Genomic DNA, 16551 nt, shown 5'->3' with positions numbered 1-16551 from the left:
TCAGACTTTCTGAATCCCTGTTTAGTTTTCAGAGGCCGGGAAAGAGGATGTGACTTAGCAGCTCCTGAGTGGCTGGGGAGTTAGTTACAACATGGTCACCCAACAAAGATCCTGTAACTTCCTATAATGTACCAGATAATGTCCAAGCAAAACCTCATTCAATACAATGGCTTACAAATGGTCTCATCATTGACAAGGGAACTGAAACTCACACAGGGACTGTGGATGGTGTGGGCACTTGTGGCCATTTCAACCTCTTCAGAGGAGTAACTCCTCAGTTTCTGCCTGATAGCTGTGGTGAGCAGGGAGCATCTCCCTCACCTCCCTCTGCAGCCTGGCCCTGGGCATGGGCTCACTGGTGTGTGCTGGGAAGCAGTGGCTCCCTCTATGTGGGCAGTAACTCTCCCACTCGATTCTGCAATCTGTTCTTTGCCCGCTGTGCTGCTCAGCCTTTCGACACTCCGCTCAGTTCTCCATAGTACACATTTCTTTGAACTAGATATCAAAAGTCGTTCCGGATGGACATTCTCTGATATTATTTCTTTTGTCTTCATTATTTTGTCTATTTAATAAGCATTCTTAGATTTTTGTTAATGTGACAAGTACTCTGGAAACAATAAGCAGCAAGGCACATAGGGTAAGCAGATACTTTCAAAAGATGACTTAAGACTATAATAAACAGGGCACCCTGTCCACGCCTGGAATCCTAGCACTGAGGTAAGCTGAGGCCAGTCTGGACTAACAGCAAGACCCTGCCTCAAAAGTCCAAGCAGAGCAAAGCAATGTGAGAAATTCTATAAAAAGTAATGTCTTGACTCTCAAGACTTCACCTTTCCTGTGTAAATTAACTGAGGAGGTGAAGGTGGCTTCCTTAGGATGCTGCGGTTCTTTAAATATCCATTTCCTTTAAACTCAATGATTTATTTTTCCACAGTCGTGACCCTCGTCAGTAGTGTAACATGGCCCTAGTCCCCAAGCACACCCCAAATTCTGGCAGATGGAAGGAGGGAGCGATTAAGAGGTGAAGACTGAAGCAGCAGTGGTGAATGAGTTTTATCCAGCAGAGGCAGAGACAGGCCAATCTCTGTGGGTTCAAGGCCAGCCTGGTCTACAACATGAGTTTCAGGACAGCCAGGGCTTCTAGAAATCCAGTCCCCACTACAACACAAACAAACAAAACAAACAAAATAGGAGACCAAGTACTGACTCATTTAGCTCCATGTCTGAGAAGCTGCCGTGCAGCAATCAGAGAGGGGGATTTGAGCCAGTGAGAAGCTGTGTGTATGTGTGCATGTTTGTGTGTGTGCGTGCACATTTGTGCATGTGGGTATGGAAACAAAAGGTCTACTTCATGTGTTGTTCCTCAGGCTTCCTCTATCTTGTTTCTCTCAGTGGTCTACAGCTCACAGAGTAGGCTTGGCTTACTGGCTGTAAGCCCCACAGGGCTCCCTATCACCACCTGCCCAGCACCTGCCCAGCACCTGCCCAGCACCTGCCCAGCACCTGCCCAGCACCTGCCCAGCACCTGCCTAGCACTATGTTCAGGTTTTCCACCTGGGGTCTGTTCGGGTATTGAATGTTGGTCTTCATGCTTATGTAGCAAGCACTTTGCTGGCTGAGCTACCTTTCCACCTATGGGAATCTTCTTTTAGGAGACAGCTGTTTCACATATTCCAGACTAGTCTCAAACTCACTAGCTAAGAATGGCTTTGAGCTTTATATCCTCCTGCCTCAGTTTCTTGAGTGCTGCCATGTTTTGGGAGGCGCTGTAGATCAAACCTAGGGTTTGGTACACATCAGTAAAGCATTCTACAACTCAGTCACACCACAGCCTTCAGTGGTTGTCTTATAGCATAGTAGTTACATCTTCGCCCCATCAACAGGGTGTTGGGCTTTTATCCTTATTTTACACTTGAAGAAACAGAGGCTCAAAGAGGATCAAGATGCTGCACTTAACAAGTATAATAGCTAAAGCTAAAAACCAAAACGTACCTTCCTTATCAATAAAACACCCATTTTTAAATAAAAGGAATTCAGTGAAATTACTGAGTATTAAGACAGTTTCAGTATCCTGTGATTTTACTTTTAGAAAGATGGCATTCTGAAAAAAAGTGAAAAATCACATTTTCAGTTCTAACTGTATAACATCTCTCCACACTTCCAGTGGCTATTACAGCTTTAGTTTAAAAAAAAAAAAAAAGAAAGGAAGGAAGGAAGAAAGAAAGAAGGAAAGAAAGAGAGAGAGGATCTGGAGAGATGAGTCTCATAAGAGCACTGGTTGCTCCTTTAGAGTATCCAGGTTCAACTCCCAGAAACCACATGGCAGCTAACAACTGTCTGTAACTCCAGTTCTAGGACACCCCAGCATGCTTCACGTTACACCGCGAGCCTGTACTTTGGAACTCCAAGTTCCAGAATGCAACGCTCCTCCTCCCCTTGGGTCTCAGGGGTCGTCGAGACTACAGTTCCCAGCATGCAGCACCGTCGCCCTTTGTTTTTGACGCCCCGATGGACCCTGCTTCGGAAGGACTTTTTGGACTCCAGAGGACGGTTCCTCGAGTCACAACCCACCTGGGGGCATGTGGCTACGGGGAAGTTCTGGCCGGCTGAATCTGTTCAGGCGAAGCTGCGGAGAGATGGTCTGGCGGCTTTGCAGGACGCTGCCCAGGCAGCGTTCCGGGCAGCCCCAGCTGGGTCCTCCCGGGGCCTTCCTACCTTTGAAAAGTGGTGGCGGGCGGGCACTCTGTCCCCGGCACGCTTAAGAGCGGGGGCCACCATCTCCATGGCCACGGCTGCGAGCGGGCCCTGCGCCGGCGGATCGCCGCGGGACATCCTTTGGCGCGTGAGTTAGCGCGCTGTGGCGTTCCCTGCCTCTCTGGTGGGGCGGCCAGACTTTGGCGGTGCCTGCGCTCTTGGCTAATGGAGCCTGTCTTGGGGCGGTTTAGGAATAGAGCGTAGGGACCTCTCCGCCTTGGAGATTGGGTGCATGGGTGTGTGGGCGTCCCGGAGTGGAAGTTAGATCTGGAGTATTGAGCTGGAGTCCGAAGTGGAAGTTTGTCATAGTGGGTGGGATGACCTGAATGGAAACTTGGACAGGGTAGAAAAGATGTAGAGCAAAAGGTTAGTGATTCGAGCTGCTACGTAGTAAATGGCTTGATTCCTTGGGATAGGAAACGGGAAGGGGTGCTCTGTGTTGAAAGAATGTGTGACCTTAGACGCTGGGGTTGTGGAGACGCTAAACCGGGCATATATTTTTGATTTTTTTAAGACTGCCCACTCCAGGCTTCAGCTAAGGAGATCTCACCTCCCTGCACCCATTCTGTGTTTGGGTGTCTCAAACAGAGAAGTAAATATTCTTTTTCAAATGCAAATAGTAGTGGTTAATGTTTATAGCCTAAATGAAGAAGCAGGATTTGCATGACTAAGTTAGAGTAACTGACTTCATGTTTGAGGAGTTGTGTTTAATTTTAGGTTTTGGGTTGGAGGATAGTTACCAGCGTCGTTTGGTCGGTACTGCTTCTGCCCGTCTGCATCACAGCCTTTATAGTCTTCAGCAGCATCGATTTATTCCACCCTATACAGTGGCTGTCAGGTGAGTGGTAATTTTCAATTAAAACATTCACTTTGAGATTACATAAAGACACTCACTCCCTGCGTTTTTGTACTACAGAACTGCCATTTTTGTTATATAAAGTCAGCAGATGTGTCAGAGATTATGTATGATGACAGGACAGACAGATCATTAGAAGACTACATAAACAGTTAGGTGTGATGGTGTGACCCAGTGCAGAGGCAGGAGGACCTGAGTTCAAGGCCAATTTGGGGCATGTAGTAAGACCCTAGATACATAGTAAAAGAGAAAAGGAAGTCACACAAATATTTGTCCATTTGTCTTTTCCTTAAAAAAAGAAAAGATGATTTTTTTAAAAAAAATTTTTTTTAGCTTTATTTATTATATATACAGCATTCTGCCTGCTTGTATATCTGCAGGCCAGAAGAGGGCACCAGATCTCATTACGGGTGGTTGTGAGCTACCATGTAGTTGTGGGGAATTGAACTCAGGACCTCTGGAAGAGCAGCCAATGCTCTTAACCTCTGAGTCATCTCTCCAGTCCTATTTTTATTTTTTATATGTATAAATATTTTACTTGCATGTATGTATGTTCATCATGTGCTTGCCTGGTGCCTATGGATACCCCTGAAAGAGTTGCAGATGGTTGTGAGCCCGCATGTGGTGGTGGGAACTGAACCCAGGTCCTCTGGAAGAGCCATCTGCTGAGTCATCTCTCCAGCCCCGAGTTCCCTTTTTTTTTTTGTCGGTCTTTCCTTTCCCTGTCATCCACTTAAAATTGTAGATGGAAACTGTGACCTGTATTTAAAAAAAAAAAAAAAAAAAAAGTCTTAGCTAGCTACTTGTAGTAGCATATTCCCATAATCCAACTCTTAGGAGACTAACGGGGCTCTGGAGTTTCTGGCTAGCCTGGGTACATACAGAGAAACAATTTCAAAAGCAAGAAGAAAAGGCTATACAAATATTTAAAGAATATTTTATTCTTATGTTGTAACCAACAAAGATAAGAGAGGCCAAAAATAAGGACTGTCAGGGAAGACTTAATACAAAGCCTGCTGAGGAAGAGGAGATGGAAGCAGGCTGGAAGGATGCTGAGATGGTGAAGTGCTTGCTGCTCGAGTTTGAGGACCTGAATTTAGATTCACAGCACACAAAAGCCAGCTGTGTGATATGTGTCATTACCCAGTGTGGTGTGGGGCTCACTGGCCAGCCAGCCAGCTGCTGAGCTCGAGGTTTAGTGAGACCGAGAGCCACAGAGGAAGAGAGCCAGTGTCACTGTGGCCTTCATGTGTGCGTGCTCCAGCAAGCACACTCACACTCACACAAAAGCAGTTAAGATCCATGAGTTCATGGAAACAGGTATTGTCTTATGTCAGTGGTAGCCATGACTGTGTACCAGGCCCTGAGTACCTTATGCATATTACCTGTTTCCTAGAAAACCACTTAATAAGGTGCCATTAAATTTGCTTTGTAAATGTAATACTAAGGTTCAGGTTAAGATGATCTGTTCACAGCATCCAGGTAGTGAGTAACTGAAGTCTCTTCAGATTTTGTTTACCCACAGTATGACATAATAGATAATTAAAAAAAAACTTAAAAAAGCATAAAGGTACAGAATAGGTTTTGAAGTCTTAAAAATATTCCCTAAGATTAAAAAACACAAATTACTTTGGGAAATTTTTTCTCAATAATATATTTCTTTATTTTTCTTGTAAGAAAGTGTAGGTCATCAAGGAATTAGAATTTGTCCTTGTTTGGCCTTTGGGAATATTGCTACTAAGCAATACAGTCATGCTTTGGCTGTTATGTGTCATCTTTGCTAAGATATGCAGGACTGATGAAATTAACCTATAAGCTAGTGCAGAGATGGCAGATGATTAATTGTGGAGGCTTAGGAAATCTGTGATTAATTTTGGTCTCTGAATTCTACTTTGAAAATAATTGCTTTCATTATTAAGTGAGTCTATTCAGTCAACATGTCCCATGTCTCTTTTGTTCATATTTTTAGATAGTAATATACACACAGTTTAAACTTGGAAGCATGTTGGTTGTTGAGTGTTTTTAGTTTTCATGAGGACCTCATTGGTTTTTGTTGTTTAGACCAGCCCTTTTGATGACTGATAAATTACACTGTTTCCACATTACTTTTACTTAGCTGTAGGCACTAATTGCTTTTACTGCATAGAGTTTAAAAATGCTGTTTAGATTTTGAAAAGAAACTTGGTATGTTACTATGGTAGCTTTTCTATGATGAAATGTTTGCATATGGTTGTATTTTCTCTGTTGCTAACATCTGTGTGATTTAAAAGAAATTCTAATACCATTTTCCAGTACCCAAAACAAAATCTGAATAAGTCATTTTGGAGTTCTTGTGTTGATGTCCTATTGGACCTGACAGCAGCATACAAGTAAATTCTTTAAAAAAAAAAAAAAAAAAAAAAGACAGACTTTGAAAGTTAAAATTATAGTTGAAGAATCTGCTGAGATGGCTCAGTGGTTAAGGATGTTTGCTGTAAGTATAGGGACCAGGGCTTGGATCTGAACACTCACAGAACAAACTAGGTATCCCATAGATGCCTGTAACACCAGCTCTGAGGTACACTCTCAGTCCTGTACCATGTACACAGGTACACTTACATTCACAGATACATCTGTATACACAAATAAATGAAATTAAAAACATTGTAGTTGTATTCGAACTCGTTGTATTGCAATGTGCTGAACACAACTGGAAGACCAAGCATTACTAACTCATTTCTCTTGTGTTTTAGATTCTCTCAATGACTTCTATAGTTCCCAAGTAATCTTTTACCTCCTGCTGCTTGCAGTGGTCATTATAATAATAAGTATTTTCAATGTGGAGTTCTATACAGGTAGGTTTAATCTTTTTAAAAGTTTGAGCATCAAGTGTGGTGGCATGTGCTTATAATCCTAGCACTGAGTAGGTTTGAAGGAGAGGCACCATAATTTTGAGGCCGGCATTGGCCATGTAGTAAGTTAGACAGTTAGCCTAGTTTAGATGGTAGACTTTGTCTCAAACAAAACAAAACAAAAAATAATTCATCCTACCTAGGGCAGAATTTAAGAAATGTGTGTGCATAGCTGTATTTTGTTGTCCTTTCAGTTTGTACAATTATTTTGGTGTTTCTCTTTTGAAGAGACATTTAGACCTTTCATGATAGACGTTCATGAGTCTGTTTACGGAAGCTGGGTATATAGAGAGGTCAAGCCATAAAGACAGAGTGGAGTGTTGGTGCCAGGGGCTGCAGAAAAAGGGGTCAGGAGGGTCTGGGGTGACTTGCCAGCAGTGTGAATGTCCTTCTGTCTCAGAACTGTGCATTTAAAATGATTTAAAGGTAATTTTTAGTTTATATTTTGCCACAATGAAAAAATGAACGTAAACCTTTTAATAGTTCATAGCTAGTGTTAAAGCTGTGAGTTAGCAAATGAGTTATTAGATAATTCCTTGTAAAGTAGGGGACCACACACATCTGGGCTGACCTCAAAGTTACAACAGTCCTGCTTCAGCCACCTGCATCCTGGGATTGCAAACATATGCCACTGTATTTGTGGGTGTTGGTTTATTTATATCCCCCCCAGTAACAAAGTCTGTGGTTTTGTAATATTTAATTTAAAAAATTGGCTTTTCCTTGGGAGCATCCTAGATTCCAGAGCATCCTTTTCAGATTCATGAGTTGATCACTTAAGGTTTTTTTCTGATTATTTACTTATTCATATATTCTATTTTCTTATTTTTTTTTTCTGTAACATCTTTTAGCTCTTAAATATTAAAAGAATTCTATATTAAAAAATAGTATGTAAAATTTTGAAGTCCCTACTGGATATTGTAATGTGTATCCTTTTTCTTTGCTTTCTTAGTGCTTTCCTGGTGGCTAGGTCTCTGTCTCGTCAAGCCCTGTTCATTACTCTTTGGCCTGTGCTCTTTTACTCTCCTATGCTCCTGGGCCATCTCTATGTAGGGCCAGGTGAGGGCGCTCGAGTTAGTGTTTTTACTTTATGTTACTTTATTTTTATATTTTGAGGCCATTTTTCTTTGTGTAGCCCTGGCTGTCTTAGAATTGACTCTGTAGACTAGGCTGGCTTCAAAGTTAAGAGTGTTTGGAGTTTGCCTCTGCTTCCTGAGTGCTGGCATTAGTACACTAGCATTTTTAAAACCTCACTGGTGACTTGGCTCGTCTGTAGGAGTAGGCCCTATGTGTGTACCATGTGCCATGCATCCTGTGCTCCCAACTTCTCCTGAAGACTTGTGAAGTGTACACTGGGCATGTCTGAGGGAGTACTGAGGCACCTTTGACAGAGCATGGCAGCTCCCTAGAGGAGCTGATGTCCGATCAGACTTTGAAGGAGCTGTTTTAAGCAGACAAAGAAGAGAAGTGATTTTTCTAGCGAGAAGATGGAGCTTGAGAGAACATTGAGTGACATGGCAGGGTTTGTCACGTTAGGAAGTCAGTCACATGGGGAAGAGGAGGCGTTAGCCACTTCTTTCCTAAAATGCCACGTATCTGAGCTCTCCCACCCTTGGCTGTTGCCCACACTGCCATTGCTTTCCTTGGGTGTACTGAAAGGTTGTTACATGCCTGTCAGGGACCTAGGGCTGCTGGGTCTCAAACACCTTCACTCCTTTACTCCTTTCCCACAGCTGCCCACCATGTCACTTCCAAAGAACTTTTTTGGATTGTTGGAGAGGTCCTAAAAATACCTGTTAGGAGCTAGTGTGAAGGCTCAGTGGGTTGAGACCCAGCTCTAATTTTTGCACATACCTCCCTGCAAAAAATGACTTAATGTAATGAAAATACCTATTCAGAGTTGGGTGTAGTGGTACATGTTTGTGATTACTCTATAAGCATTTGATATTCATTATTGTGATTTATGTCTTTGTGGCTTATTTTTCACAGATGGACTCCTAATGAATCTCAAATGTTGAATTAAAGTCAATTTGGAGCTATCTTCTAAATTATTTATGTCACTTAGGAAAAAGTCAGATTTGGCATTATACTAACTATCTGGGAATACTAATTTAAAGAAATGAAAAGGCCAGTTGTCTGAGGACACATCTGTAATCAGGAGACAGAGGCAGGAAGAATATTAGTATTAGTAGTTCAGATACGTCCTCCACTGTACAGTCAGTTTGAGGCCAGCCCGGGCAACATGAGCCCTTGTCTATAAGACAAACAAAAACAAGGAAGTTGAAAAATGTTAATTATGTCCCTTCAAGGCCCTATCTAGAGTCCCTAGTTTGTTTGTTTGTTTGTTTTTTTTCTTTTGTATGTGTGTTTCTCTATTTTTTTTCAAGAGTTTTAAAGTTAGGATCTTTAGCTTGAGTTTTCTGTACTGGATTTACATTGATTGATTGATTGGGTGTGTGTCTGGTGAGAGGGAAGGCACTGGCTCCTCAGGCTCCAGGTACCAAAGTTAGAAAGCTGTGCTGTGCTCTCTCTGCAGTTGTGCCTTCCATCCCCGGCTCCCGACTGGCCCTGATAGCACGGATCCTTCACCCGCAGCAACTCACACACTCCTTCATACATGCTGCGATGGGAATGGCAGTGGCTTGGTGTGCAGCCATCATGACCAAGGGCCAGTACAGTTCTCTTGTGGTTCCCTGCACTGGAACTGAGAGGTATGGTAAAGTTTTCTTCTTTTCTTTCTAGGAAGGCTGTTTACTTGTCAAGTCAAAGGAGACCCATGGAGATCACTGGTGTAGCACAGACTCTCACAGGAATTCCTGTTTCTGTGTATCAAGTTATTAAGTGATATTTTATGTTTGAAAAAATTAGCAAAATTTTTGTGTTATTTGTGTGTGGAAGGTGCTGTGTAGGCACTGATGGGTTCCTGAGAGTGATTCAGGGACAGTCTCTAAGCTGCTTCAGAGTTGAGAATGCTATGACATGGCTGCAGACAGATACCTAGGTAGAGGGTCACATGATCCACACGAGTCAGGCGTGGGCTGTCCTGATTTAGAGGCTCGTGCTCCCCAGATCTGCTATCTTTCCAGGTGTCAGAGGCCCTGAGAAGGCTGTCTGGTTAGGAGAGACATCAGAAGTTCAGAGCTCCAGCACCTCCATTAGGTACATGCAGATTATTTATAGCTTCAGATGAAGTCAGCTTGCCTTGGAAGCAAGGTGACTGTTATACACATTCTTACTTAGATTTCCAAGGACACAGCAATAGTGAGAATCCATGCGTCAGGGGAAAATGCTTCATTATCCGTTTGCTCCTGTTTACCTAAAGTGAGTCATTTGGTTAGAATTTGGGGCATTTCTTAAGTTATTAACTTGGAATTTTGCCTTCTGGCAAATAGCCTTAAAACAGTGATAATGTGTTTTCAACTATTAATAGCTTAACTTTTCCCCTCAGCTTTGATAGCCCTGCTGCTCAGACCTGCATGAACGAGTATCACCTGTTTTTCCTACTGTCTGGAGCATTCATGGGCTATAGCTATAGTCTTCTGTACTTCATTAACAACATGAATTATCTTCCATTTCCTATTATACAGGTAAGATACTATTTAAGCATTTCCTAGCTATAATTTGGAATTATCAGCACTGCTGTGTCTGTGCATATGGCCAGCCTCATCTGATTACTCAATATTTGACAGTAAAATGGCTCTGTAGGTAAAATCGCCTGACAGCCAGGTTCAGGTCCCTTGAAAGTGCAGTAACACAGGTATCTGTAATCCTAGTTGGCTCTGAGGTCAGCTAGCCTGGTGGGTAGCAGTGGACAGAGTGTACCTTAAGCACAGCTTAAGATGTATGTGTCTGTGAGACTTGAGTCTGTTTGAGAGCTAAGCTGTGCTTTCCTGCTGCTCCCTCTTTCCTGGTCAGTTGCTGTGACATGGCAGGTTGGAGGAGGGGAACAGCACCACTCACGGGAAGTGTCGTGCACAGGAAGTATCGTGCAGCCACCTGCTTAGGGATGTGCAAGTGATTTAAGAACATTCAATTATTGTCTCAGACATTGACATTAAATAAAACGCCTTCGCTTGGTTTGAGTGGTGTAGTAAAAATTATGCTTCAGTTAGGTGTGTGTGTGTGTGTGTGTGTGTTGGACACATGTGCATATGAGTATGCTTGCTTATGTGTGTGTATTGAGACCAGAGGTTGATATTGGTTGTGTTTCTCAATTAATTGCTTTTCACTTTAGATTTTTGAGACAAGGTCTCTTACTTAATTTAGAATTTATTAACTTGGCAGAGTGGGCTCCAGGGATTCTCTTGTCTGGCCTACCTAGTGCTAACAGTATAAGCATGTGCTACCATTTCTGTCTTTTCACATGAGAGTGGGGAAACCTGAACTCAGGCTCTCATGCTTGGATGGCAAACACTTGACTAAGCCATCTTCCCAGCTTAGTGACTGGGTTTTTTTTGGTTTTTTGTTTTGTTTGTTTGTTTTAAAACCTAAACTGAAACAGGTGAGATACTCAGCAGTTAAAAGTACTTGGCGTACAAATAGATGATGTACACTCAGTCTCTGCCTGCCACAGTGGATCGACTCTAACCTCCAGATGTGCATTTTGACACCTTTACTTGAAGACATACACAGACACATTTAAATTTTAAAAATTGAAAAACAAAACCCCAACTAATCTAGTAGGAGTAAAGCTTGGATCTGAGCCATGTGTTTGTACTATTTCTGCTTGTGTATTTATGGACTTCATTTCTGCTCTGGCTGGGAGGCCTGGGCTCTGGGGAGAAGTGAGGCCGTAAAGCAGTCGTGTGGGGATGAGGATGTCGTTCATGAAGAAGGTACGCTAGGGCTCTTCCAGCCTGGCTTGCCACATGCCCATTGCATTGGTGAGCAGAGCTGGGGAGAACACATGTGTGAGGAGGTCATGCCCTCACCTTCCTGCAGCTATGAGTGTGTGAACAAAGCTTCCTCCTTAGGAGTGACAGTGGATGCACTCACAGCATCTCAAGGAGAAAAATTCCATACATAAACACAGAGAAAGAGAAAAAGAAAGTGCTGGAGAAAATAGGACATCTTGCTGGGTCTTGAGGTGAAATCAACCAATGTATAACAGATATACACTGAACACAAGAGCTAATAATTGACATTGCTGATAAATTATTATATCTACCATATAGTGCCAAATTTTAGTACTTATTTTTGTAATTTCTTTTGATAAAATTTTGGATTCTTGTATCTCAAACGTTTATTCTAAGATGATAAACTTTCACTTTAGATTAACTTTGTAAGATTTTTTTTTTTTTTTTTTTTTTTGAGGCAGGTTCTCAGTAGTCCTAACTCTGGATCTTCTTGCCTCAGCTTCCCAAGTGTTAGTTACAGGCATGTGCTACCATACCTAGCTTGTTTACATCTTCACTCCTTGGTTTTGTCATCTGTAAGATGAAACTAGTTAGTAGTCCATCTCCCTTAGAGGGTTGTGAGGTATAAATGACTTAAACACGATCAGAACAACCTGCGATAGAATTGGTGCCAGAAAGACATTCCCTGCTGTTGTATGCTTCCCTTTATTCGTGGGTTTGATTTCTGCAATTTTATTCTCAGTAGTTAACCATAATCTTACTATCATAAATAGAAAATTCCACAAATAGTACATTTGAATCCAGAACTAGTCACTAGTATTTTATTTTTATTAGATTTTATTGTTATTTTACTGAAACATTTTTTATCATAGGTATGTTTTATATGTAGGAACAAGTACAGTATATATAGAGTTTGGCATTGCCTGGCATTTTTTATTAGGTCTTGGGATATATTCCCCATGGAAAAGAGGGGGCTACTAAGCTATTATGTTTTCTTGTACATTCCTGAACATCTGGGCTAGAGAGATGGCTCAATGGTTAAGAGCACTGACTGCTCTTCCAGAGGTCCTGAGTTCAATTCTCAGCAACCACATGGTGGCTCACAACCATCTGTAATAGGATTTGATGCCCTCTTCTGGTGTGTCTGAAGACAGCTATAGTGTACTTACATTTAGTTCTTAATATCATATGAATTGGTATTGTTAATTTTCTTATTTCTGATCTTATATAGTGTAAAAATTGTTATTTAAGCATCAGAATAGTTTGTCTTTTTGTACCGTTTTTAAGTTCTAAATTACATTTCTCTGTGTGTGTGTGTGTGTGCATGCACATAACTTATGGGAGTTGGTTCTCTTGTACTATCTGGCTCTCATGTGGGATAGAGCTCAGATCATCAGGCATGGCAGCAGGCATCTTTATCCACTGAGCCATCTCATAGGCTTTTGTTTAGATTTGATTTTGGGTGGTGGGGATTGACCCAGACCTCACACATGCTAGGAAAGCTGCTGCATCAAGCTGCAGCCCTGCTCTGAATGCCTGTGTCTCACCTGCCTGTGTGAGTCCTTGTTCTCCCAGGATGATGCTGAATGTGTCATTTGACTTTTTTCATGTTGTTTTTCACAGCAGTACAAATTTTTGCGTTTCCGGAGATCTCTCCTCTTACTAGTTAAACATAGCTGTGTGGAATCCCTGTTCATGGTCAGAAATTTCTGCATCGTATATTATTTTTTTGGTAAGAATTTCTACTTTCTAATATAGATTATTATCAGCTCATAGTGTAGAAAATGTCAGTCACAAACTTCCTCTTTATTGAGTTAGTATTTTTTTATATTGTCCTTGATCAGCCCAACTGATTTCATTGTCAGGATTTGGTAAGGGAGTTTTTTATTAAAGGAAATGGTATGTGTGTGTGTAAAATTCCTCTCTTTAAACAGAGAGGAATCTCTTGTGTTTAAGTACAAGGTAAATTGTAGCAGTTATGTTCACCTCAGGAAGATAGGCTGCACAGCTCAGAAATGAAGAGCTGTTGTGGAGGCTGACAGCAGGGCAAGGGGAGCTGCTCAGGGGCGGTGTTGAGTCACGCAGAGTGAGAAAGTTCTGGAGATCTGCGCACAGCAGTCGGGGCAAAGCGCTTGTACCACACCATTCAAGATGGTAGACAAGTCAGAGCCAGAGAGCGGCTGCAGGAGTTGGTTCTCTCCTGTCATCAGGGTTCTGGGAACAGAACTCAGTTATTAGACCTGGTGGTGAGCTCTTTTACCTGCTGAGCCATCTTACCCGCCTTGAAGCTCCACAACTACGTGCTTTGCTCTCTGCATGAGTGAGAGGCAGGGCTGAGGGACTTCTTACCTGGAGATTGAGACAGTAATGGAATTGGTCATAGTTCGTGATGCAAATCTCTTATCCACATGCTTTGTGTACTGGAAAGCTGGAAGTGCTGCACACAGCCCGTCATAGTTGTCCTGCTTTGTTTTGTTTTAATAACCATGGTGACTAAAACGTGTATGTCAGAATTGTACAAGAAAAGACTTTCAGGATTTAGAAATTATTTTCTTCTCTATTCCTAATTAGACAGCCTATCATTTTAACTGAGGTCTCCCTGTGTACTTGAATGTCATAGTTTAAAGCGTTGTGAAGAGTTGTTTTACTAACTTCTCCTGTTCCTTATTGTTCCCCCAGGCCATATTCCCAAAGCGTGGATTAGCACTGCACTGGACCTTCACACAGATGAGTGAGTCAAGTCTGATTTGATCTGTTTCTTTCCTTTTAAATTTCAATACTTTCTAGCAACTTTGTTTAGGTTTATCCTTTAACTTCTTTTAATTGAAATAAAAATCAACAGAAGAGAGAGAGGTATTTGGTATGATAAGAAGGTGCCGGCTCACGCTCCTACTCGTCCTGTTTATAGGTTGAAAACACAGTTGGTCACTGCTTAGCTGCTGTGTGGTCAGATGAAGGCTAAGCATCCCTTGGCTCCATGTTCTCTCTGGCTTCCTCAGCAGTCTGTCCTGCGATGGGCTTACTAGCTTCTCATGATACGCTCTGTGCCATTGCGCTAGTCTGCTTCACTTTAGCTACCTAAACATGCCAGTATATTTCAAGGTATATTTGAAAATCACTAATTTTTTGAGTCATGCACTGGTATGGACAAAGATGTGTATGTATACACACATACAGTTCTCAGAGGGGAAAAATGCATTTGTTTTTTAATGCATGTAGCTTTCACAGTTTAAAAATACAAAGGTGTTTAAAAAGAGTATGGCACATAGCTTTAACCCTAGCATGAGAGCACATGCAGGAGGCTAGCCTGGTCTATCTAGTGAGTTTTAGGTTAGCCAAGGCTACATAGTAAGACCTTGCCTTAAAAATACAAAACTAAAACAAGAGAGCAGGTGATAGCCTCCTGCCTGTCTCCACTCACTTAGAGCCTCTCCCAGATGTAGATAGTGATCCATTCTGTTGCTGTGCCGTCAGTTACCTTTATACTAGAGAAGGGTGAGCTTTCTGAGATGCTGTGCTGTCAGTTACCTTTATACTAGAGAAGGGTGAGCTTTCAGAGATGCATGTCCCATGTCTTTGTCATTTATTATGTGTCAGAATTTATCCTGTTGATCCTATCTTTGCTTTATTAAAAATGAGTATAATTGTTTTAAAAGCTGGGTTGTGGTGACAGATACCTTTAACCCCAGCACTTGAGAGGCAGAAGCAGACAGGTCTGTTGAGTTTTACAGAGCCACTTTCAGGACAGCAGGACAGCCAGGGCTACACAGATAATCCCTGTCTTAAAAAACCACAACTAATTAAATAAATAAATGAAATTTTTTTCTCATAGAACTTTTTACCTTTCTTTCTTTCTTTCTTTCTTTCTTTCTTTCTTTCTTTATTTATTTATTTATTTATTTGGTGTTTGTCTAGCCATCAGAGGCCGCCTTGTGGTGGTTCTCTCCTTCTACTATGTTCTCCTTTTACCATGTGAGTCCTGAAGTTTGAACTCAGGTCGTCAGACTTGGCATCAATACCTTTATCCACTGAACCCTAACACCGGCTCTCTCATAGAACTTTTGATAATGTACTGACGGTTTAATCGTCAAATAAATACTGAAGACATTTGTGCTCTAGTAGTAACACCTCATTCCTTTGCGCTTGCCTGTGAGGCATCCTATGGTGAAGGTGCAGGCAGGTGGATGCCGTCAGGGCACTGCTTCAGTCCTCTTACTCCTGCTTCACACACAGCTAACTGCTCATCTGAGCTGCATGGAGCTGTAGTCCTACAGCCCTAGGACTAGTGAGGCTGAGGCAGGAGGATTATGAGTTCAAGGTGAGACGGGATGTAAGAAAGATCCTGTTTCAAATAAACAGAGACCAAAAGGGTTTAACCTGTATTTGCTGGATAAAATCGGTTTCCTTTGATGTGTATACTTTTAATATTTTGGTTACATCAGTGTGAGAGTTATATACATATCTGGATATTTAAAAAATACTGTAGATTTCAATTATTTTAAAAAGTTTCTAGGTTTAGTTATGTCCTCTGCTTGGTTATTAGATGAGAAGCCAGATGCCTTGGGGCCATTTGTCCAGTTAGCCTACCTTGCCTACCTTGCGGACTGTGTCAAATGGAAAGAAGAAAACAATATTTGATAGAAATTTGAGTTTTTGTTCTTACAATAAAAAAAAAAAAGACATTCAATATGGCCAAGTGCCTAATATTCTTGCATCATGCAAGCCAAGCCCTCAGTCAGTATTTACTTAGAAGCTGAACATAATTCTGTCATTTATTGGCCTTCCCCACAAATACTAAGCACTGCGTGGACAGTCCTGTTCTAAGCTGATTAGAGAGAGCCTGAGAAGTCTGAATGAAGAGAGCATGCTCTGGTGTATGGATAAGGAAATGAAGGTGGCTGTAGGTGGTGACTCTCCTGATAGGAGCACATAGGCCCAGTCAGATCCAGGTCCTAGTTTGTACAATTGCTAGTTTTGTGATTTAGGTTTTAGAGCAATACTAGCTGAATTACTCAAGGATTTGTAGGTACTCAAGGATTTTAGCTTCTTAACATTCTAATAGTTTCTAAAAAAAATTTTAAAATGCAGAGACCATTGTTTTTTGTTTTTTTTTTTTTAGCATATGCAATATTCTGAAATGATCTATATGGCACACAGGAAGCTTCTGTCTGATCCATAAGTCCTAATCATGTTTTTG

General features: G+C 41.7%; 1 protein-coding gene across 1 annotated transcript in view; it reads left to right on the top strand.

Annotated features, from left to right (window-relative positions):
• Positions 1-2450: 2450 nt before the first annotated feature.
• Positions 2451-16551, top strand: part of Ndc1 (NDC1 transmembrane nucleoporin) — a 44851-nt gene continuing 30750 nt past the window's right edge. Inside the window, exons 1-7 of the mRNA XM_028786178.1 lie at positions 2451-2842; positions 3472-3592; positions 6343-6444; positions 9035-9209; positions 9947-10085; positions 12978-13086; positions 14034-14085. Coding sequence (XP_028642011.1) covers positions 2474-2842; positions 3472-3592; positions 6343-6444; positions 9035-9209; positions 9947-10085; positions 12978-13086; positions 14034-14085 — 1067 coding nt within the window. The 5' untranslated portion in view covers positions 2451-2473. The remainder of the gene's footprint in view (positions 2843-3471; positions 3593-6342; positions 6445-9034; positions 9210-9946; positions 10086-12977; positions 13087-14033; positions 14086-16551) is intronic.

Source organism: Grammomys surdaster, unplaced genomic scaffold (genome assembly GCF_004785775.1).
Source record: "Grammomys surdaster isolate TR1022 unplaced genomic scaffold, NIH_TR_1.0 100, whole genome shotgun sequence".
Lineage (NCBI taxonomy): Eukaryota > Metazoa > Chordata > Mammalia > Rodentia > Muridae > Grammomys > Grammomys surdaster.
The sequence above is the reverse complement of the archived record's forward strand: the minus strand, read 5'-3'. Positions and strand labels throughout refer to the sequence as shown.